At 31.9% G+C, this 23,946-nt stretch overlaps 1 protein-coding gene across 5 annotated transcripts in view; it reads left to right on the top strand.

Annotated features, from left to right (window-relative positions):
• Positions 1–23,946, top strand: part of LOC114341142 (afadin) — a 1,043,753-nt gene that overhangs the window by 993,552 nt on the left and 26,255 nt on the right. For all 5 annotated transcript variants that reach the window (XM_050658899.1, XM_050658898.1, XM_050658902.1 and 2 more), the window contains 2 exons: positions 12,126–12,620; positions 14,940–15,135. In XM_050658899.1, the coding sequence (XP_050514856.1) occupies positions 12,126–12,620; positions 14,940–15,135 (691 nt within the window). The remainder of the gene's footprint in view (positions 1–12,125; positions 12,621–14,939; positions 15,136–23,946) is intronic.

Here is a 23,946-nt window from a genome sequence, read left to right as displayed (position 1 = left end):
AGCAGAGAGAGTTTGTGGAATACACAAAAGCAACAGTAAACAGAAATTAACAGCATGGTGGACAGAGGAAATCAGAAGACACACGCGCAAGAAAAAGGAGATGTGGAGAAAATATCTAGGTAACCGAACAGAAGAAAATTATAAACAGTATAGAGAGCAGCGGAAAAGAGTTAAAAATATAGTAGTAGCAGCAAAACAAAAGTCCTGGAAAGATTTTGGAGACAAATTAGAACGCGATAGTAGAAGCAATCAGAAATTATTTTATAAGGTCATAAAAGGAATAAGAGGTAATAAACATAAAGAAGTAACATCAATAAAAGATCAGAATGGAGATCTACTGACTGATGAAGTTAGCATTATGGAAAGGTGGAAAGAATATTTTCAGAAACTACTACAACACGAACCACACAACACAAATGAAGAAGATGAAGAAAGAACTGGCGAACAAGAAGTTGAATCTATACCAAAAATTACAATGGATGAATTAACTGACGCGATTAGGAAGATAAAAAATGGAAAGGCACCAGGTCATGACCAAATTACGGCAGAAATGATCAAAAACATGGGTGAAATTGGACTAAAAAAGTTATTAGAACTATTTCAAATGATTTGGAGAGACGAACAAATACCTATAGACTGGGAGATTGGTCTGATTGTACCTATACATAAAAAGGGAGACAACAAGAATTGCAACAACTATAGAGGAATAACTCTGCTAAGTACAGTGATGAAAGTTTATGAGCTAATAGTAGAGAGTAGACTGAGAAAAATAATAGAACCAACTTTAGAAGAATCGCAAAGTGGTTTTAGACCTGGTAGATGTACACAAGATCACATTTTTACGTTAAACAATATAATAAATAAAAGATTATCTAGGAAGAAAAAAACGTACCTCAGTTTCCTCGATATGGAGAAAGCATTCGACAAAGTACCTAGATCAAAAGTATGGAAAAGTCTGAAGAACAGAAACATACCAGAGAAACTTATACGGGTAACTAAATCAATATACAGAGACACTAGAAACCGTGTGATAAGTAAAAATATGATATCTGACCAGTTCAGAACAACTGAAGGTGTAAGACAAGGGGGAAGCTTGAGCCCGTTACTATTTATTACTTTTATGGACGAAATAATAAACGAAACAAAAACAAAAGTCAGACCATTACACATAGGGTATAGAAATCTGAAAAGCACGGAGATAGCAGATTGTACATTTGCCGATGATGTAGTAATTTTAGCAGCGACTGAAGACGAGCTACAAAGAAGCGTAAAAACATGGAACACAGTTTTAAAAAAGTATGGTATGACTATGAACAAAGAGAAATCGAAGGTAATGGTAATAGCTAAAGAAAGAGAGGATGTGCATGTCCAGGTAGATGATACAGAGATTAGACAGGTACAATCATTCGAGTACTTGGGAGTAACCATTGAAGAAACAGGTAGACAGGGAGCTGAGATCAACAAAAGAATTGATAAAGTGAATAGACTGTACCACGCAATAGGAAAAACAATTATTAACAAGAAAGAAGTATCGAAACATACGAAAATCAAGGTATTTAAGGCTATATACAGACCAGTACTTACATACGGATGTGAATCCTGGGTACTAAATAGACAACAGAAAAGTAAGATACAGGCAGCAGAAATGAGGTATCTACGCAGAGTTCAAGGAGTCACTAGAAGGGATAGGGTAAGAAATAACTACATAAGAGAAGAACTGAAAATCGAGACAATGATGGAGTATGTTGAAAAAAGACAATTAAGTTGGTGGGGGCATCTACAACGACTACAGAAAGAAGTACCAGTTAAAAAGATATGGGAAACGAAGGTGCAGGGAAAAAGAAGTAGAGGAAGACCGAGAGAGACATGGAACGAAGTGATGGCAAGGATTCTGGACAAAAAAGGAATAGCATGGAACGAAGCAAAGGCGATGGCACAGGACAGGAAACAATGGAAGAGATTTGTGCACTGTTAACAGAGCACACGTTAATACCTACACCCGAGAGGGTAGAAGGTCTAAAGATTATATATATATATATATATATATATATATATATATATATATATATATATATATATATATATATAAGATTATGGTATTCTTGACTGTATATTCAAATATCAAGCAGTGATTCTTGAGGATGCAGTCTATTTTGGCCCACAAGACAAAGAAAACTCTTTGACTTACTGTCAAGCTTTCGAATTTATTTTAATTCTTTTTCAAGACATCTGTTGACAAAAATATACAATTATAAAAATTATGTAGGTACTTACAATTTTCTTAATTACTTACTAGTCATCATGAGATTACATTGAAAAAATTTGAAACTTTACTAAAAGGACAATTATGCACATAGGTATGAAAAATTATTTTTAAAAACTTCAGTTATGTTGTCATGTTTGAAATATGTCATGAAATATGTAAAGTGTATACACTTTATATAGGAGGAAAGTAAAACTAGTAACAACATATTTTTTATTTTTTTATTAGATTTTATTAGATTGATCTATGAAAAAAAAAATAATAACATCAAACCCAATTAGTCCAGTCATTTTTTAAAGCATGTTGGATTTTAATGTTGGATTATATGATAGAAAATCAGATTATGATGTACTAATTTTTTTGTTGATATGCTAATATGTAACAATAAATGTTACTTAATTTGTCTATATCTGATTTTCTATTTATACATTTTTTATTTTTCTGTATATGTGTCATTTCTATAAATAACCTTTTCTGTTCATTTTTTACCCTCTGTAGGATTGACGCTTGTGAAAAATTAAATGTATGATTTAAATTAATCGAGTGGTCGGCTAACGCACAAGCTTGTGATTTATTTGTGTTAATATCACTTCTGTGAGATATTATTCTACTGTGCAATGTACGAGAAGTTTTTATATATTATAATATATAAAATATAATACATATTCCGTTTGTTAAACGTTTTGTAGATGATTTAATCCTAGCAGTACCTAATGACAAAATGAATGAGGTTTTAAATATTTTTAACAACCAATGTAACCAATTACAGTTCACTGCTGAAAGAGAACAAAATAACAGTCTCCCTTTTCTGGATATGATAGTCCATCGCACTGAAGATAATAGTCTCAAAACAGAATGGTATCGAAAACCGATTTCTAGCAATAGATTCATAAATTATTATTCAGAACATCCTACAAGAATGAAAATAAACTTAATTTTGGGACTAAAAAGTAGAGTAATAAAAATATCTCATCCAACATATAGAGAACAGAGTTTGAAGAGACTAAAAACCATATTAATGGAAAACTCTTATCCGGTAGGCCTACTTAATAAATTAATTTTTAGTACTGCAACCTCTCCACCTTCCATCACGGCAAGCCAAGAAATAAATAATAGCCAAAACAATAACCCTCCAGTTGACACCTTAGTACCAGCAACATCACAAACATTTGGATCTTTACCTTATATTCCATTCTTAACACCAAAACTTCTAAAATTATTTAAAGGATTAGAAAACATACAAATTGCTACTAGAAATGTTAAAACTATAGCAAATTTATACACTAAAACTAAGGATCCTCTAACGACCAAAGAAAGTTCAAAAGTTGTTTATCAAATTCCTTGCTCAGACTGTGATAAAGTTTATATAGGAGAAACTTCTCGTACATTGCACAGTAGAATAATATCTCACAGAAGTGATATTAACACAAATAAATCACAAGCTTGTGCGTTAGCCGACCACTCGATTAATTTAAATCATACATTTAATTTTTCACAAGCGTCAATCCTACAGAGGGTAAAAAATGAACAGAAAAGGTTATTTATAGAAATGACACATATACAGAAAAATAAAAAATGTATAAATAGAAAATCAGATATAGACAAATTAAGTAACATTTATTGTTACATATTAGCATATCAACAAAAAAATTAGTACATCATAATCTGATTTTCTATCATATAATCCAACATTAAAATCCAACATGCTTTAAAAAATGACTGGACTAATTGGGTTTGATGTTATTAATTTTTTTTTCATAGATCAATCTAATAAAATCTAATAACAAAAATAAAAAATATGTTGTTACTAGTTTTACTTTCCTCCTATATAAAGTGTATACACTTTACATATTTCATGACATATTTCAAACATGACAACATAACTGAAGTTTTTAAAAATAATTTTTCATACCTATGTGCATAATTGTCCTTTTAGTAAAGTTTCAAATTTTTTCAATGTAATCTCATGACTAGTAAGTAATTAAGAAAATTGTAAGTACCTACATAATTTTTATAATTGTATATTTTTGTCAACAGATGTCTTGAAAAAGAATTAAAATAAATTCGAAAGCTTGACAGTAAGTCAAAGAGTTTTCTTTGTCTTGTGGGTCAAAATAGACTGCATTCTCAAGAATCACTGCTTGATATATATATATATATATATATATATATATATATATATATATATATATATATATATATATATATATATATATATATATATATATATATATATATATATATAATTTCTTGCACATGGTTTGTTAGTCCATTTGCGTTCCACTCTGCTATCCTAAGTGAGTTATCAATTACGACGTTCTATTTATCACTGTTGTAAGCATTCTTAGTATCATGCTGTTTTAGTTTATCAATTGTGCAAACATATTTTTAAATTCGTTGAGGAATTCTGTAAGTTTATTTGAAAGGTCTGAATTATTGTTGTTGTCTTGTGGATAGTTGCTGCAACTTGAGCATATGTTGCATGTGATTGATATATGTGGTGAGTATTAGTGTTATTATTATTTAGGCTAGCATTTCTAGGTATAGGAATGCTGTTTGTTATATTTTTGTTTTTCGAATTTACTAGGTCTTTATATATAACACATTCTTTATAGTTTGCTGGATGATTGCCATTACATAAGGCACATGATACTGGTGTGTCGCGTGCTTTTTTGCAGGTTTTTGTGTCATGTGATCCACCGCATTTAACACAGGCGAATGGCCTCAGGCAGTAACTTTTCGAGTGCCCGTATTTTTGACACCTTGTGCATTGTACTATTGTATTTTTTATTCTAGGTGGTTCTACTGTTATTATGCAGTTTTGTAGGATTTGCAGTTTAAATATGTTTTTGTTGTTTTCATTTGGCTCTATATCGACAAAGAATAAAGGCAATGGTTCTTTGCTAACTCTATGTCTAACATTAATTATATTGCGAACTTTAAAACCCTTATTATTTAATTCATGCGAGATATCTAATGTGGGTATTGAATGGTGTAATCCTCTTATGACAACTCTATAGTCCCTTTCTTGTTTCGGTTGGTAAGTGTGATGTACAATGTTTTCTTTTCTACGGTGCTGTATGAGGTTTCTGTAGGTGTCTGAGTTTCTAGGGTTAATTTTTACTGTATTATTTGAAATGGTTTTGGTGTAATAGGATTCTGCTGCAGTTGCAGTTAAAAGGTTTGCTATCATAGCACTATAGTCAGTAACTCCATAAATATAGATTGGTGGCGGTGCGGGATCTTTTTTGGTGATATTTGTGTTTTGTGTATTTGATAAATTATCTGTTTGTTCATTTAGATTTTCTTTTGAGAGGGAATCAAATCTGTTTTGTGTTTGAATTTGGTTGGAAATTTCTGAAGTTGTTTGTCTTTTCACATATTTTCTCTTATTGCCAACTTCTTCCAAGGATGTTTATTTTGGTTTTCTGTTTCGTTAAGTCCCATGTCGCCATCGCTATCCGTGTAGTTATTGGTGTTTTGTGATGATGAAGATGAAAGTGAGCATTGAGGGTTTGTGGATACTGTTGTGTATTGTGACTGAATAGGGTTTTGAGTGTTTTGAATATTTTGTTTAGTTGTTTGACTAGGAAATTGTACTTGGTTTGGTATAGCTATTTGGGTTGGAATAGGTATTTGGTTTAGGCATGACATTTGATTTGTTATCTGGTTAGATGGTGTTTGATTATAATACATAAATGGTACTTGCGGCTTTACTGCTGTTTGATTTGACTGGTTCTGGTTATTTATTGTTGGGACATCCTGTATAGTATTCATATATTGATAAAATGGCTGGCCATTATTATCAAATCCTAATAAATTCCCCGAAGGGAACATATTTCTTTTGTTTGTTTCACTAATCACTTAGTTTTTGTTACTTTTCACTTTAAAACAATTTTTTATGCTGATAAGATAATTAATAGTCAATTAAGTAGTTTTACGATAATGAAGTTCTCTAGCGCTGTGAATGACGGTACATGTTCACGCTTCGAGAATCAGATTGCTACTATCATTAAGTCATATGAATTCCAAGGATCTCTATCTATTTATTAATAATTCTAGGATAAAAATTGTTTTATACGGTATACGACAATTAGACCGAAATCATTAGACCGAAAGCAGTAGACCGAACTCATTAGACCGAAAAGCACTTTACCGAAACCTCACTACACCGAACAGCATTAGACCGAAATTGTAAATAAATTTTAAAAGTTTGCAGTAAATTATGCTAAGATTTTGTATATCTGTCTTTTTGTTTTTTGTATTTTTTTTGTATTATTTTATATATAGACTGTGTAAATTGTTACTCTGTACAGTCTGATATGAAATAATTTTCATCCGTTAAACAAGTTAGTGAAGGTAAAAATAAATTCAGGGTAGAGTGACGTTAACACCATTTTAACTGTTTATAATAACCATCCAAATAACATTTAGTTGTAATTATATTAGTCTTATCTCTTTTACTGCGACAAGTAAAAAGAACTACTTTTCGGTCTTCTGCTGTTCGGTCTAGTGAGGTTTCGGTAAAGTGCTTTTCGGTCTAATGAGTTCGGTCTACTGCTTTCGGTCTAATGATTTCGGTCTCTTTACAGTAAACCGTTTTATACAGTTCTAGTCTAAAGTCCGGTGATGATACTCCCTCGTATCTTTTGAACGGTTATAGTGAAATAGTGAAATTTGGAGGTATAGACCAGTGTAAATAGCAAAAAACAATAAAAAATTAATAGCAGGATGAGACCAATTCCAAATGAAAGTACACATATTAGATAACATGTGGAACATTTTTCACCAAATCTGGATGAGGGGAACATGGGTTGGGGAGCGCTTTTAGGGGTGAAAACGGTTAATTACGATTTGCGGCAAAACGGCACATCCTATCGAAAAAAGTTAAATTGCAAAGTTGTAGGCTATAAGAAGATCTACAACTTTTGTAAATAAGCATTTTTCACATAACCTCAAAATATCCGTGAAAATTGGAAAATTCGATGTTTTTGATTTTATTTTTTTTTCTCACTGAAAAAAAAATTTTTTTTACCAAATATGGTAGAAACTTACCTCTTATGTCCCAAATACGCTGTAATTTTTTTGTTTAAAAATATTTTTTAAAACTCTTGTTTTTTATGTTTAAGGGAAAATGTAAGCATTTTTTCAATTGAAAAATCTCCCGAAATTTTTTTAGCTTTTTTAAAGAAGTTGGCATTTTTTTTGTTTATTGAAATCTCTATTTTCTGATGGTGCAAAAAAATATATACGTTACTGTGGAAAATTTTGTCACAAAAGGCAAAAATCGGAAATTTATTTTCAACCCCTCACCATTTTCAGATTCTCAGACGTAATGTAAGTTGTATAGCGAGTAGGTGCAGCCCATTTAGTGACAAATTTATTTATTTTAAAGGAAATTGTGGAATCTACATAAAAAGGTAAATACTACCTGTGTCTTATTCTCAATTAATCAATGAAATATTATCATTTTCTTTCATAAATAGTATGACTAAAATAACCTGAAATTTTTTTATTTTTTTAAATTAACAAATTTTTAATAATAATTTAATACAATATATTCAAAATAAATTAGAAATAGGTACTTCAGTACAATATTAACAAACAATAATTTCTTTCTTTTGCCCAAGCAAATTTAGTTTTACTCAAAGAGAAAATTGTAAAATCATGATTTTGTATTTGTAGATTATCACTATGGATATGGAAGAATCTGTTTGTATAATCTGCAATGAGGCAGATAATAAGCAGTTGTATAAAATAAAAGAAAATGCTTTGAAACGTTTAGTGGAGTCTGGTAAAAAAAGATTTGACAGTAGACACAAAAAATTTGCAAATATGACATCAGCTTTTATTCATAAAAGTTGTCAGAAAAATTATAATGATGATGCTCTAATAACTAAATACCTTGATTTATGGCAAAAAACATAGTGAAAGCATTATTAGACAATAAAAACTTGTCACATTTAGCCAATATTTTCTACAAAAAACATGCAAGTAAAGAAAATATCGCCAAAAATGGTTTACAATTAATTCTATCAATGTATAAATGTAGAAATGAAAATATAAGTTTGAATCAATTAAGATTTAACAAATACCAATTAGCAAGAGTAAAAACTTCTTTTAAACTAGCTAATCTCCCACCAACTGAAGGCGCAGCAGAACAACACTGTTACAGAGCATATCATCAGATTAAATCTTGGATGGGTAACAAACTGACGGCAACAAATTGGGGCTGGAAGCAACATGAACGTGGCATTGTGCCCATATTCACAAATGCAGAATTAATTCCAGAAATATTACTAAAAAGTATTTTCTGCAGCTGGAGACTGGATGCAATAGTCAAAAATGTGGGTGCCGAAAGCATGGTTTGAAATGTACCAATTTATGTTCAAATTGTACTTCTGATAAATGCTCCAATGTTGAAAAACCATATTTTTTTATATTAATGAATATGATGCCATTATGGATGAGAAACCAACGCCAAATGAAGAAAATGTAGACGAAGACCATGATGGTCTAGAAGATTTAGAGGAAACTGCAGAATCTGTAAGCATTACCGAATGTGATGAAGAAATGCCATCAAAGAAGCAAATACTTAATTAATTGATGAAAAATTGGCCATTAAAATTATAATAATTACTTTCTTTTGTATTAAATAAACTTTTTCGTTAAAAAAGTTGTTGCGACTTTTAATTTGGTTCATGAGAAAAAAGTTTAAAAAAAAATGTAGTTTCTAGGTAAGTAGGCCGACCTTTAAAAAAAATATAGTTTAAAAAAAATAAAAAACACTCTTTTAAAGCACTAAAAATTTAAAAATATCTTTTAAAATTAAAGCTAGAAATATTTTATTTTTAAATTTTTAGTGCTTTAAAAGCGTGTTTTTTATTTTTTTTAACCATAATTTATTCACAAAATTAAATATCACAGACAACGGCATTAGTGTAGTAAATTTTTAACAGAGGTTCGTTGGTTCCTGCTCGCTATGCAACTTATATTACGTCTGAGAATCTGAAAATGGTGAGAGGTTGAAAATAAATTTCCGATTTTTGCCTTTTGTGACAAAATTCTCCACAGTAACGTATATATTTTTTACACCATCAGAAAATAGAGGTTTCAATAAACAAAAAAAATTCCAACTTCCTTAAAAAAGCTAAAAAAATTTCGGAAGATTTTTCAATTGAAAAAATGCTTACATTTTCCCTTAGACATAAAAAACAAGAGTTTTAAAAAATATTTATATACAGAAAAATTACAGCCTATTTGGGACAGAAAGAGGTAAGTTTCCACCATATTTGGTAAAAAATAATTTTTTTTTTCAGTGAGAACAAAAATAAAATAAAAAACATTGAATTTTCCGGTTTTCCCGGATATTTTGAGGTTATGTGAAAAATGTTTATTTACAAAAGTTGTAGATCTTTTTACTGCCTACAACTTTGCGATTTAACTTTTTTCGATAGGATGTGCCGTTTTGCCGCAAAACGTAATTAACCGTTTTCACCCCTAAAAATGCTCCCCCAACCCATGTTCCCCTCATCCAGATTTGGTGAAAAATGTTTCACATGTTATCTAATATTTGTACTTTCATTTGGAATTGGTATCATCCTGCTATTAATTTTTAATTTTTTTGGTCCATTTTAGAGCTATCTGCACTGGTCTAGTAGAAAATAAGCGGACGTAGGCTTCTCAACTAGTCATAACAGGTGATGTAATAGTGACAGATGACGTTACAGCGCCACTGTGACAGATCATTTTAAATGGGACCTTATGGCAAGTGATACCTCGTTTTAAAGGTATTCAAGTTTCCTATCTGATCATACTAATTTTGTTCTGGTTTAGGTTGATTTTGATGAATAAAGTAAAGAAATATAAAATTGGAGTTTCGCATTTAATTAATAAAAATTCAAACGCCCGCCTATGGTAATTTCTTAAAAAAATTGACGTTGACGTAAATACAACAAGAAAATTGAAAAAGTCAACTTTTTTGACAAATAACTTTAGGCGGACGTTTGAATTATTTTAAATAAATGCGAAACTCGAATCTTAACATCTGTTTAATTTATTTATCAAACTCAGCTTAAACCCAAACAAAATTAGTATAATTGAACAGGTATACTAAAATTGTAGTTTCGCATTAAATCAATAAAATATTCAAACGTCCGCCTCTAGTTATTTGTCAAAAAAGTGGACGTTGAAGTAAAAACCATTAGAGAATTGAAAACGTCAACTTTTTGACAACTAACCATTGGCGGACGTTTGAATATTTATTAATTAAATGCGAAACTACAATTTTAGTATTTATTTAATTTATTCATCAAAATGAGCTGGAACTCAAATAAAATTAATATGATTGAGTAGTTATTTTCAATACCTTTCAAACGAGGTATCACTTGCCTAAGGTCCCTTTTAAAATTATCGGTCAAAGTGTCCCTGTAATGCCATCTGTGATGATTACGTCATCGGTTATGACTATTTGAGAATCCTACGTCCGTTTATTTCGTCCCTCCAAATTTCACCATTATAATTATAACCGTTCAAAAGATACGAGGGGGGACCGGACTTTTGAGTAGCACTGTATAAAAAAGTCCACACAATCTTTTTTGGAAATAGTTCTTAAATATTGAAGATGTCATTAAGTTAAGATGACTGAGATGTCATAATCATCATTAGTCGTTTTTAGTCCACTGCTGGACTAGGCCCTATGTAAATATCCCTTTTCTTCCGGTCTTGAGCACCTTGAATCTAGTTGTGTTTGATGCGCTTGATGTCTTCCGATCATCTTGTTGAAGGACGTCCTCGGTTACGATAAGCATCGTGTCTAGGTCTCCATTCTTAAATTTTCTCTGCATATTAACCATAACTTACGACCAGAAGAAAGAAATCAAGATGTAAGATACAGCAATGGAGGTTTATTGCTAGGAGAACACGTTTTTTGGACAGTCGCAAAATAGACATGAGGCGATGAAGAGGTAATTAACAACTTTAAACCTTATTAATTCAGCGGGCGAACCTCCTATAGAAAAAAATCTTGGTACATCTTCTAGGCGAAACTGCTGCAGAGTTAGGTAGCTTCTGCAGAACTCACAGCTGCTATAAGAGGGTTCGATGTCGCCTTAATAGAAGAGCCGTGGGTATCTCAGGGCAACATGCTTATGTTATTTGATCTATTTTGTGTTGGCGGAGAGCTATACTATACATACACAGCACTCAGAATAAATATTTTCTTAAGTAGCTGTCCCATATGTTATGATAAAGGGATAAAATACAAGTGACTTCTAATGTATATGTTTATGGTGAAATTAAATTAATCTTCTTCTTCTTCTTCTTCTTCTTCCTCTTTATAAGCAATTCTGCTTGTTCATTGGCGGATTGATACCTCTATGGAAGGTTGTCGCTCCATCTTTTGCGCGGTCGGCCGATACTTCTTCTGCCGATTGGTGATTTATCTCGTGCTATTTTGACCACACGTGTCTCCCCCATTCTGTTTATGTGGTTATTCCATTCTTTTTTTCTATTTAGTGTCCATTCGTTTATACACTGTACGTTACATTGTCTTCTAATATCTTCGTTCCTCTTTCGATCTCTCAGTGTATTTCCTGTAATTCTTCTCAGTACTCTCATCTCTGCCGTTTCCAGTAGTCTTTGTGTTGTGGCTGTATCGGGTCTTGTTTCTGATGCATATGTCATTATTGGTCTTACACTGGCTTTATAAATTCTTGACTTCATCTCAGTGTTAATATGTCGGTTTCGCCATATAGTGTTATTAAGGCATATGTTATTAAGATAAAGGGATAAAATACAAGTGACTTCTAATGTATATGTTTATGGTGAAATTAAATTAATGATGTACATATTTTTTTTCTAGAACTTCAGCTCTTCGCAGCTCACAGAACTCACTTCACTCATCCATCGCCAACTCCCAGCGCCCTTCTTCGGCATATTATCCTCCAGCCTCTTCAATAACTTCCCGACCTAACAACCTCCATCAGTCTATACCCAATCTCAAAAACCCACCTAATATGTACAGACTTCAAAATGACGAAGCTTCCAGAACAGGATCGTTCCCAAATGTCCAGTACAGTCCAAACTACTTCCCTGCATATTCAAAAAATAGTTATCCTAGCCCCGAAGAGACTAAGGTGCCTTATAACAACACTTACATGGGGCAAAATCAGTCGTATCCGAGTCCCACAAACAGTTCTACACAAGGATATCCGAACAGCGTTCAACAACCCCTGCATATTAACCATAACTTACGACAAGAAGAAAGAAATCAAGATGTAAGATACAACAATGGAGGTTTATTGCTACGAGAAGATGTTTTTAGACAGTCGCAAAATAGACACGAGGAAATGATGAGGTAAGTAGCAACTTAAAATATTAGATTATAATAGACAGTTTTTGTTCCTTGCTACTTGGACAGGTGGTATACTATTAGAAAAGACCCAGTAAAACGCCAATTTTAATTTAAATAAAAATGTTGTCAAATAAATTACAAACAAAATACAATTTACTTCCATACAAATATGTAAAATAAAATCACGAATCCTCGTAAATAAAACAAACGGGCTGTGGTTCTCGACGTTGATTCCGGTGAACGGAAAATAAATGTTAGCGGCGGCGGCGTTCGAATGGGTAGGACGAAGGAGATCTTAAACAGTACCCAAAGACCGGAGAGCGGCCGATCAATACTCGGCCACAGTATATAGAGGTTCCACAGTAAAATCACTCCTCTGTCGGCGCTTTGATCTTAGGAAGTAATACCGGCAGTACGCAATTGGTAATTCACCAGTGGTGGATGCGGGTTTTCCCTGTTAAAAGCCGTACGTTTCTATGCGAATAGCAATGCGAGAGTGGGGCAAAAGCGACTGCCAACATTGCGCGGTCGCCATGCGCGACTACAGATTTTACTTCCAATTTTTCGGAGAGTGGTTCTACTGTCCCTCTTTATACTGTGACTCGGCCCAGGTGAAGAGCAGGTTTAAAAGCGATCGATCATTAATTCGATCGGAGAGACGGAAAAGGATGGTGGACTCTAATTAGGGTTACCATAATTTTTAAGACCAAATCCGGACAGGTGTAGTCCACAGTAGACAGGGGTTGTAGAAAATGTAAAATGTGAATTTGACTGTGTTACTACCTCTCCATTGTACATATATGCGAAATGCATATGGCACAATTAAAAGTTCAGCTGTTTCGCTACAATATGCAACTAACATCGAAAATCTCTGCCAGTTTAAAATACATATACACCTATGTTTTAACATACTTTAGACCTGAAATGAAATTTCCTACCTATGGGCCAAGTGTTTACCATTTTTTTAGTAAAGAAAAAAAACCGGACATTTCTCATATCCGGACGCTAATCCCGATATGTCTTTCAAATCCGGACTGTCCGGACGAAATACGGACGTATGGTAACCCTAACTCTATTCAATAGTCAGAGATTGGCGTAAAAGTTCGTGCCGATAGAGAGTCACTTTGCACAGTCACTTTTGCACTTGCTGTATTATAGCACGCGTTATTTTGACAGTAGAGCATGCGCAGATGTGATATTTGGCTTACGCTGCGTTATTGGAAATAGTGCCTGCCGTTATTAGGGGAGCCGTTACGCTGTGCGGTATTTGTTGCGCTATTTTCTTTTCAGGTTATGTTTGTTATTTGTCTTGCATTTAAACCAAGTTTATTTGTAATAATTTTCTAAAATGAGTACCTCAGACAGTAGCAAACGAATCAGATTTACATCTAATGACGATTTGTGTCTATTGAAATAAGTTTTAGGTCAAAATTAATTGAGTTATTCAGAAAATTGGACGTTAGTTCAGGAAAACATGAAGTGTACAACAGGATTTTTTTTTAAGGATCATTTGTTTCTTATGCTCTATATTTGGAAGAGAATTCAAACCTTCCTTCCATTTAAATCAAATTCTTTATTTTTAGCATGTAGTAGGTGTATGTTCCATCTTCCAGAATGTTATGCAAGATGATAAACTAGATGTCTTCATCATTAGCATTGGCCAAAATGAGAGCTTCTAAATGTTGATCCAAAATTGCATACAAATTAGGCAAACACTAATCTTAATCGAGCCGTAAAAATACCGCCACCAAAATGTTGAGCAATATCTGTATTTATGACACGTCTGAGAAATGTCAATACTGTCAAAATAGCGCGGTGTAAATAGCGTAACGTAGGCTGTGTTAAATTTGCAATATCTCTCTAATAAATACACTTAGTTGTATCGGTAATTATGCCTTCAATTACACTACATACAGAAATACAGTCCAATGTTGGTTTTTTATTCACTAAAACTTTCATCATGGTGACTTTTTTATATCTAGGCCTACATACTCAACTAACACTTCGTCTGAAGATGTTTAAGGAGAAAGAGATGTTTAACGAAATATAGCGAACTCGTTGAAAAGAGCACACTTTGTCTTTCATTTCAGCTGCTAACCCAATGAACTTCACCGTTGAATAACCTCTTACATATATATACGTTTTATGTTTAATATCTTATCAGCTATTTGATGCAGTTTCAAAATATAATTTAAATATAATATATTTAAATAATACAACTCTTCACATTATTTGTAATTTTGTTGCTATTAATTATGCAAGCCAACAATACACTGCAATCGTTGTTACACAACAGATTTTAATATACTAATATTATTTTAGGTACCCAAGTCAAGGTAACATTCGAATATCGGAAGCGCAAATTCAAAATAGCGACTTATCCCGTTATAACGAAATGCGTAGCTCTAAAAGCGAAGATCTACTCAAGCAACACGCACAACAGTCAGAGCTAACCAGGTATGCTAGTAGTGGCAATATTCGAGAAAACAAACAAACGGATCTCCCTAATTTACGACAAGTAAGTATGCAATAATTTGAATGTAATGTTTGTCTTCGTCGTTAATCTGATCAGTATTCATATTTGGAATTCATCTGATACCAAATCCCAGATACACAAAATGACTCACTTCGAAAGTAATGTATTGCGTAAGTAGTTTCTATTAAATGAAAGTATGTTAACTAATCTAACTTAAAAAATAGTATAAATTTTCATTTCCAACCAAATAATGTATGAGACATAAGGTTAATTAAAAAAAATAACAAGCTTATATTCGATTTGGAAATGCCTGATAGCACAGTTTTTATGGCAGAACATTACAACAGTCTGTATACAGGACTGGTCAAAGCAGAAAAGTTATAAATATCAATACCTTCTTGTTACAGTAAGTTTAGTAGGTACAATAATCTATAAAAATAATGGGATCAGCTCGACAAATTTCATTCGTCGCTTAGTATTTCAAATTATAAACGGCCTTATTTTTTTTCTATTATGATATTGAGTTTTCAGATTTTTTCTTTCTCTGCTATGGTATGTATTATAGTTTTTGTCAATTGTCAGATAAAATTTTTGATATTGAGTCATTTAGTAGTTGACGATTTGACGAATCGCTAAAGTTTAAATGTGATACTTTTTCTCGCGACATACTAATTGGGTTAAGTTCACAATGGTAAGATGATAATCGCAACCGTAACTCCACGTTATTTTGTTACTTCATATAGGGCATAATTCTTAAAATTTGGTGAATGTAATTTACACATTGTAAAAGCTCTTTTTGAGTATTCCTTCATCTGCCATTTTTTTGCTTATAGTCGAGGAAATGAAGCATTTTGGCTCGCAATTTTTTCGTCCAGCATGGATTTACTTGAAATTTTCACAGAAGGTAGGAAATAGTCCAAGGATCATTTTCTATATCATGCTGCTGTACGTTAAAACCTTGGGGGTAGTTGCCACCCCATCTCGGGGGTGGGATATTTTTAATACATTTTAACCATGTAAATCGATGTAAAAATTAATTTTAAGAAAAAAATGTTTTTTACATTTTCTTCGTGAAACTAATATTTTTCGAGTTATTCCTGGTTGAAAGTAACAGTTTTTCGACGGAAAAATCGACTTTTTTAGAGGGTTTTTGAGAATAACTCGAAAAATATGCATTTAATAAAAAAAACTGTAGATATCAAAATTGTATCTTTTAGTAACATAAACGAAACTGTTTTTCTATAATATTTTTACGACCAATACAAACCGAGATACGGCATGTTAAAGGTTAGCTTTTTCGTCAAATGCATAATTTGAAATAATCAAAGCCAAATAACGGGAAAACTTTGCATTTTTCCAGGAAAACTTACATTATGTTTTTTCAAGCACACAATAAGATCTTTCAAAAAAAAAATAATAAAAAGTTTCTAGCATAAAAATTGAGCAAGTTATGATCAAAAAAAAAATCGGTACCTGTTTTTCTCTACGAAAAAAACAGTGAAAACAACCCCCTAACTACCCTTGTAACTAAAAATTGGTCTTCGCCTTTCTGTAATTCCTTTTATATTTATATTATTAATACACCCAAGAAGTTTGACCTATTTAAAAGGCCTAATTTTAGAAAAATTGGCGTTTAAAGAAAAAATGATTTTTTGCAATTTTGCATTTTTTATCATTTTCTTCAAAATATCTCCGGAAATACTGGAGATACGAAAAAAATGATAGACTACTAAATTGTAGCTTTTCTAATAACTAAAATTTCCTTATGCATAGATTTTCATTACAGTGAAAAGTTAGCGAGATATAGCTGTTTAAAACATCTGTTTACGAGCAAACATCCCCTTATTCGAGCCCTTTAAACCCACTTCAATTAAAAATTAAGGGATCTTAAATTAAGGGAATTTAATTTACACAGTCTTATTACTCTTCAAAAGTCCTACAACACTATTATTGAAAAAACCTTTTTATCGCCAAAAATGAAGGAGCTATGTAAGAATTTCTAAATGCTTTCTAAATTCATATTATTTGACACACCTCGTATAAAATTAACAAACTTGGATAACTGATGGTTGAATCTTGAGGTTTAGACCATGCACATATTTTTATGGAAAATAACTTTTTTTCCTAAAATTATTAATAAAGGAGTTATTACATGTCTAATAAATTAAAATGATGTTCGGAATCGGTAATTTAGGAAAATTTCAGAAATTTTTTTTTCAAGTAGAAGGCTGTTATTGCATATTTGACTATGGTTTTTAATTACAAATAACTTTTCATAATAAAATTTTTTGATATTTTGAAATATAAAGGTAGTTTGCTCTTGAGCGAAATTAATATTTTTTGACATACCTCGTATACTGTTGACAACATTTGATATCTGATGATTGCATCTTAGGTTTTAGACTATGCAGAGCACTTTATAAAGAATGACTTTTTTTTCGTAAAATTGATATTAAAAAAGTTCCCCATATGGTTCCAAGTTACGCAGACACCCTGTATATTACACCAAAGCTATCCAGAAGCAACTAACATACTACGGGCAGAATTTGTGAAGTTGCTCGCCAAACAACTTGTTTAACAACATTTGAATAGACGACTTATCAACCAAAGACTTCCAAGAGAATTGAGAATGAACATAAGTAGAGTACTGAACAAACCGATGATTGATGAAAACGTGCATCCCGATCCCGATATGAACCAAAAACGAAAAAGATGTGGGCTATGTCCACGAAAAAATGATAAAAATACTAAGATTTCATGTAATGTTTGTAAGATATCAATGTGTGATAACTGTAGAGCTAACATTTGTAAAGAATTTACAAAGTAACTTTTTATCTGAATTCCAAAATTGCTAAAGTTTGGGTGTTGTAGTTTTTCATATAGGGGATTTATTTTTTAGGTTTATTTTTTTTTCATATCTTGTATATTTGACCTTTCATTTTCAAACAATAAAAAAATTACGATATTTTTAGTAAATCCTTTCATTATTTACGATATTTTGACAAGTAATTTGTAATATGTTGAATAACTAACAATTTGGAAAAATATTATAAAAAAATACATACACTAATGTAAAATATATCAAATAAATTATATTTAACATAATTTGTCATATTTTCAAAAAAATGTTGGCAACACCAAATAAAAATTACATGGGGTCTACATGGCACCACATCAGTAGTTCTTCTTCTTCTTCTTCCTTTATTGGGTTATATCCCTCGGGATAATTCGCCCAGCTTACACCAGGGAAATACTCTTGTCTTGCTCTGGGCAGTCGAATATTTCCAAATATATATGTTAAAGCCTCAATTTTTTTTAAATATATATTAGCAGGAACATCTTCGTATAGGGCCAGACAGTCCCTACAGGAAAGGCAATATTATACCATAAGGGTTAAGGCTTTTATCATTTGAAGGTCCAATATCTTTTTATATCTTTATCTTCTTAATTTTTTTAATTCAAATTTGGGAATTGATTAATTTATAAATTAAGTTTGGCTAAGTTAAGGAATTTAAGGATCAGGTTAATCCTACGTGGATTAAGGTTGGACATAAGTAGGCAAATTTCAATGGGAGTAGGGATATTTGTCTTGGCTAATTCTTTATATAGGTCAAAATTGGGTGACATATTTATAGGGCACTCAAAAATCAGATGATTTAAGGACCCAACTCGGCCACAGTCACAATATGGGTCATCTTTTACTCCTATCCTGAATAGGTGAACTGGAGTAGCACAATGACCTGTCCTCATTCTAATAATGGTGGTTATATGTCTTCTGTCTTGGTATGCAAAATTGTGGTACCAGGGGAGTTTATCTATCTGACCTACAATTTTAGAGTAAAATGAATTATTTCGATTTTTCCCCTGCCATTCTTGCTTCCACCGATTCCAGATGGAATGCTTGATGTCTGGTAGAAAGTTGGAATAGTGAAGAGTGATACCAGCAGCTACATTTAAGGTTCTACCTATATTAGCTAGTTTATCAGCCACCATGTTCCCTTTAATATTCGAGTGTCCTGGAATCCATGCCAGACTAATATTAACGTTATTTTCTTTCGCTTCAATGATGCCTCTCTTGGTCATGAACGATGAATGTTCTGTTTCCATAGAATAGGTTGATCTGCCTATTTTCTGTAAGGCACTTTTAGAGTCCGAGCAGATGATTGCTTGTTTAATCCCATTTTTCAAAATAATTTGGAGGGCATGATTAATTGCGACAATCTCAGCCGTACATATTTGGGTATACTTAGGTAGTTTACTGGTATAAGAATAGTTGATCTCTCGGCTAAAGACACCAAAGCCTGCTGATCCTTCATCATCAACCGAGCCGTCCGTGAAGAATTTGGTGTGACTAGGTTTATTTAGAATTATTTTTTGGGGTTGAACTGAGGCAAGTTCATCTGAACGATTAGATTGGATATTTATGATTGGAATTGTTGATAATTGATGGTCTAGTTCAAAGTTATGGCATGGGTATAAGTCACTTAAATATAAGTTGGGATAAGTACTTTTAAATTTGTTTTTTAAAAGCACTAGAAATGGAATACTTCTGTTTTTCCAATGATTTTGGTTCCTTTGAATTGCCAAGTCTAACAGGTCGAGAGCGGAAATAATTGGGTTGCCAATTAACATTAAATTTTTTAATATAAATTTAGAGCTAAGCCATTCCCATCTAGATTTAAGCGAGATCTGACCACTTTCACTTAAGAGAGCATGAATTGGGGTAGATTTCATGCATCCAGTTATAATTCGGATACTTTTGTATTTTAGTTTCTCCAATCTTTTAATTAAGGAAGTTGGACAATCGAAAATTACCTGGCAGCCAAAGTCCAGATGGCTCTGAATCAGACCATTGTGTACAATTTGTAAGGTTTTTGGATCACTTCCCCAATAAGTCCCACAAAGAGCTCTCATCACATTCAGGCCACGATTTACTTTTAGTTCTATTGAGTTTACATATGAATTCCACTTGTAAGTTTTTTTGAATATTTACCCCCAGGTATTTGACTGAATCCACCCAACCAATATTCTGGTTACAAAATATTACGTTAGGGGGAGAGATTTTCGTGTTTCCTTTTGTAAATAATATTGCAGAAGATTTGTTCTTAGACAGATTTAAATTGTGGTCTAGCAACCATGATTCCATCTGAATCAATAATTTATTTACATTAATTACCAATTCATTAATATCACTCCCTCTAATCAGAAGAACCAAATCGTCTGCATACTGAATTAGTTTGCATGAAGAGGGGATTAAATTATACAGGGAAAGACAATATAGGTTGAAGAGGATAGGGCTTAATGGGGAACCTTGGGGTAGTCCCAGACTTGATTTTCTTGGGCCATGGGTTTGTCCCAGTTTGTCTTTGACAAATAGCTCTCTATCATTTAGAAGGCAGAAAATCAAATTAGCCAGTTGGGTTGGAATGTTATACTTTAATAATTTGGAATACAAGAGTGATATATTGACATTATCATAAGCAGAAGAGATATCTAGAAATATGCCAACAGTGTATTGATTTTGAGCGAAGCCTATTTGAATTGTTGAGGTGAGGTATGTAAGGCATTCCGTACAACCTCTACCCCTTCTAAATCCTAGTTGTAGTGGATTAAAAATCTTATTATGTTCCACAATCCACTCTATTCTATTCTTTATAAGAGTTTCGAGCATTTTGCCTACACATGAAGAAAGAGCTATTGGTCTAAAGTTTAACGGATTATTACAATCTTTATCTTTTTTGATTATAGGTAAAATTACTGATTGTTTCCACTGAACAGGAACTATACCCGTTCTAAGACTTTCATTGAAAAGTTGAATTAATAACAAAGATCCAACAACGGGAAGATTTTTTAACATTGAGTAGGAAATCTGATCCAAACCAGGAGCCGAGTCAGATTTAATTGAGAGGGAGTTCTGATACTCGTCGAGAGCAAATGGCGGTTCTAGGGCTTGAGGAGATCTAACCAATACTTTATTGACAGCGGAAAGGGGGGTTAAGCAACATAGAATTTCGTGGGATATAGGAGTAGAACACATCAGTAGTTATGTTCCAGAAAGTACACGTCAGTAGTAGAAGGTTAAATATTTCTTTTCTTCCGACATAGAAACGTCAACTCAACTTGTTTTCGTTTGACGCAACTAGACATCAACATAAAATTGAAATGTCAAATAAATAAATTTTATTTATTTATGTTAATGTAATGTTAAGTAACAGTTCACTATTTTCAATGAAAGTTTTGTTTATTTTGCATTTATTTATTTTTTCAATAAAATAGTTCAAATATTAATTTTCTGGCAAATATTTTTATAAATAAATATAAATAATATGATATATCCGCTTCAATATCACATTCGGTTATACGCTCTGAGCTTCGCTGGTGTCGCTCCTAGCGGATTCTAATTCAACTTTCACCGGTAATTTTTAAATTTATTATTTAATTGTTATCGCTTAATATTTACAACGCTAAAAAGTAATTAAATTGTAATAGATTTTTTTAAGATTTTGCTAATCATTTTGACGTTCTATTGATGAAATATTAATTTCTTACTTCGGATACTTTCACAATTATCGTGTAGATGGCGGTAAGATTAATAGACTAATTTATAATTACATATTACGGAACATTAAAAAAAACGTAAATTCAGTATTTAAAACGTAAGTATATTTAAGGAAAAATTAAAAAGGGTGAGGCAAATAAAGGGCCTATTAGAAATATCTCGAGAACTAAAGGCAACAATCACGAAAATTGGAGTAAAGGGGTTTTGAAGGATGATCTATCAAATGAAAATATTTTCATCTCTTTGCAACTTCCGGTTATACCGGAAGTTGCTTATAACTTCGTTTTTTTTTAAATGGGACACCCTGTATATTTTTACATTTTTGGATTCTCTTCGATGTCTTCTTTCTTAAAATATGAGGTTTTGTAATATTATACAGGGTATTTTAAAAGATAATTACGTTTTTTTATTAATTTCGTAGCAAAATTAACACCCTGTAGAATTGTAGTAGTTTGACATCTAAAACTCTACTTACGTTCAAATGATTTTTAATATACTCTACTATTGTTAAGCATCATTAGTATAGCTAAATTTTTAATTTTAGTATACAGGGTTGGTCGAAACTCGGAATGAGTATTTTCTGAGTTTTCTTAAATGGAACACCCTGTATTTTAGTATTGTAATGAAATGATATTGTATGGTACTTTTTTATTTCTTAAGCATTCCCTATACCTAACTGCTTTAATTTGTGCTTAATTGTTAATCGCACCAACAATCTTAACTATGTAGGTATTTTGATAGCTAAACCATTATTGGTAATTTTAAGGACCAGTCTGGATTAATATGTATTTATTGCTGAAAAATTATTTGGTAAGTAATGTATTTTCACGGCCAACCTAATAAAATTGTACGTATTTTTTGTTGCAATTAATGTTTAGCTTGATTCACCAATAACTCACAAATTAAAGCAGTTAGGTATAGGGAATGCTTAAGAAATAAAAAAGAACTATAAATATCATTTCATTACAATACAAAAATACAGGGTGTTCCATTTAAGAAAACTCAGAAAATACTCATTCCGAGTTTCGACCAACCCTGTATACTAAAATTAAAAATTTAGCTATACTAATGATTCTTAACAATAGTAGAGTATATTAAAAATCATTTGAACGTAAGTAGAGTTTTAGATGTCAAACTACTACAATTCTACAGGGTGTGAATATTGCTACGAAATTAATAAAAAAACGCAATTATCTTTTAAAATACCCTGTATAATATTACAAAACCTCATATTTTAAGAAAGAAGACATCGAAGAGAATACAAAAATGTAAAAATATACAGGGTGTCCCATTTAAAAAACGAAGTTATAAGCAACTTCCGGTATAACTGGAAGTTGCGAAGAGATGACAATATTTTCATTTAATAGATCATCCTTCAAAACCCCTTTATTCCAATTTTCATGATTCTATTGCCTTTAGTTCTCGAGATATTTCTAATAGGCCAGTTATCTGCCTCACCCTATATACCACAGCTTTGACCAACTAATATTTTTTAAAATTAATGTTTTTAATTTTAATTTTAAATTAATCACTTTGACATTTATGTCAAATTTCCGGTAAACGTTTAGAGACTTGTCACTACTGGCGCTCGCGAATTTATAAATATCCCGAATAAATGTCAAAGTGATTAATTTAAAATTAAAATTAAAAACATTAATTATAAAACATATTAGTTGGTCAAAGCTGTGGTATATATTTTTACCTTAAATATACTTACGTTTTAAATACTGAATTTAAGTTTTTTTAATGTTCCGTAATATGTAATTATAAATTAATCTATTAATCTTAGCGCCATCTACACGATAATTGTGAAAGTATCCGAAGTAAGAAATTCATATTTTATCAATAGAATGTCAAAATGATTAGCAAAATCTTAAAAAAATCGATTACAATTTAATTACTTTTTTGCGCTGTAAATATTAAGCGATAACAATTAAATAATAAATTTAAAAATTACCGGTGAAAGTTGAATTAGTAATCCGCTAGGAGCGACATCAGCGAAGCTCAGAGCGTATACGCTTGAGGAATGTTGAAAAGGCACGCAAGTTTCATCATGAACACTTAACTGAAATGATGTTCTGTTCAGAAGGTTAAAAAAAGTGCACATAGAAGTCATTATGTTCAATGCTGACAGTTGTATTACCCCTAGCCACCACTTTCCCTCATACACACAGGCTATTACATCATTTTTACTTAGGGAAAGGGAGATATCGCTTGTAGACAATTCTAAATATTTAGTTGCCTGGGATGTTTTAAAACATTTTACTTTATTTTAGCTTTAATATAAAATGCAC

Source organism: Diabrotica virgifera, chromosome 8 (assembly GCF_917563875.1).
Source record: "Diabrotica virgifera virgifera chromosome 8, PGI_DIABVI_V3a".
Lineage (NCBI taxonomy): Eukaryota > Metazoa > Arthropoda > Insecta > Coleoptera > Chrysomelidae > Diabrotica > Diabrotica virgifera.
The sequence above is the reverse complement of the archived record's forward strand: the minus strand, read 5'-3'. Positions and strand labels throughout refer to the sequence as shown.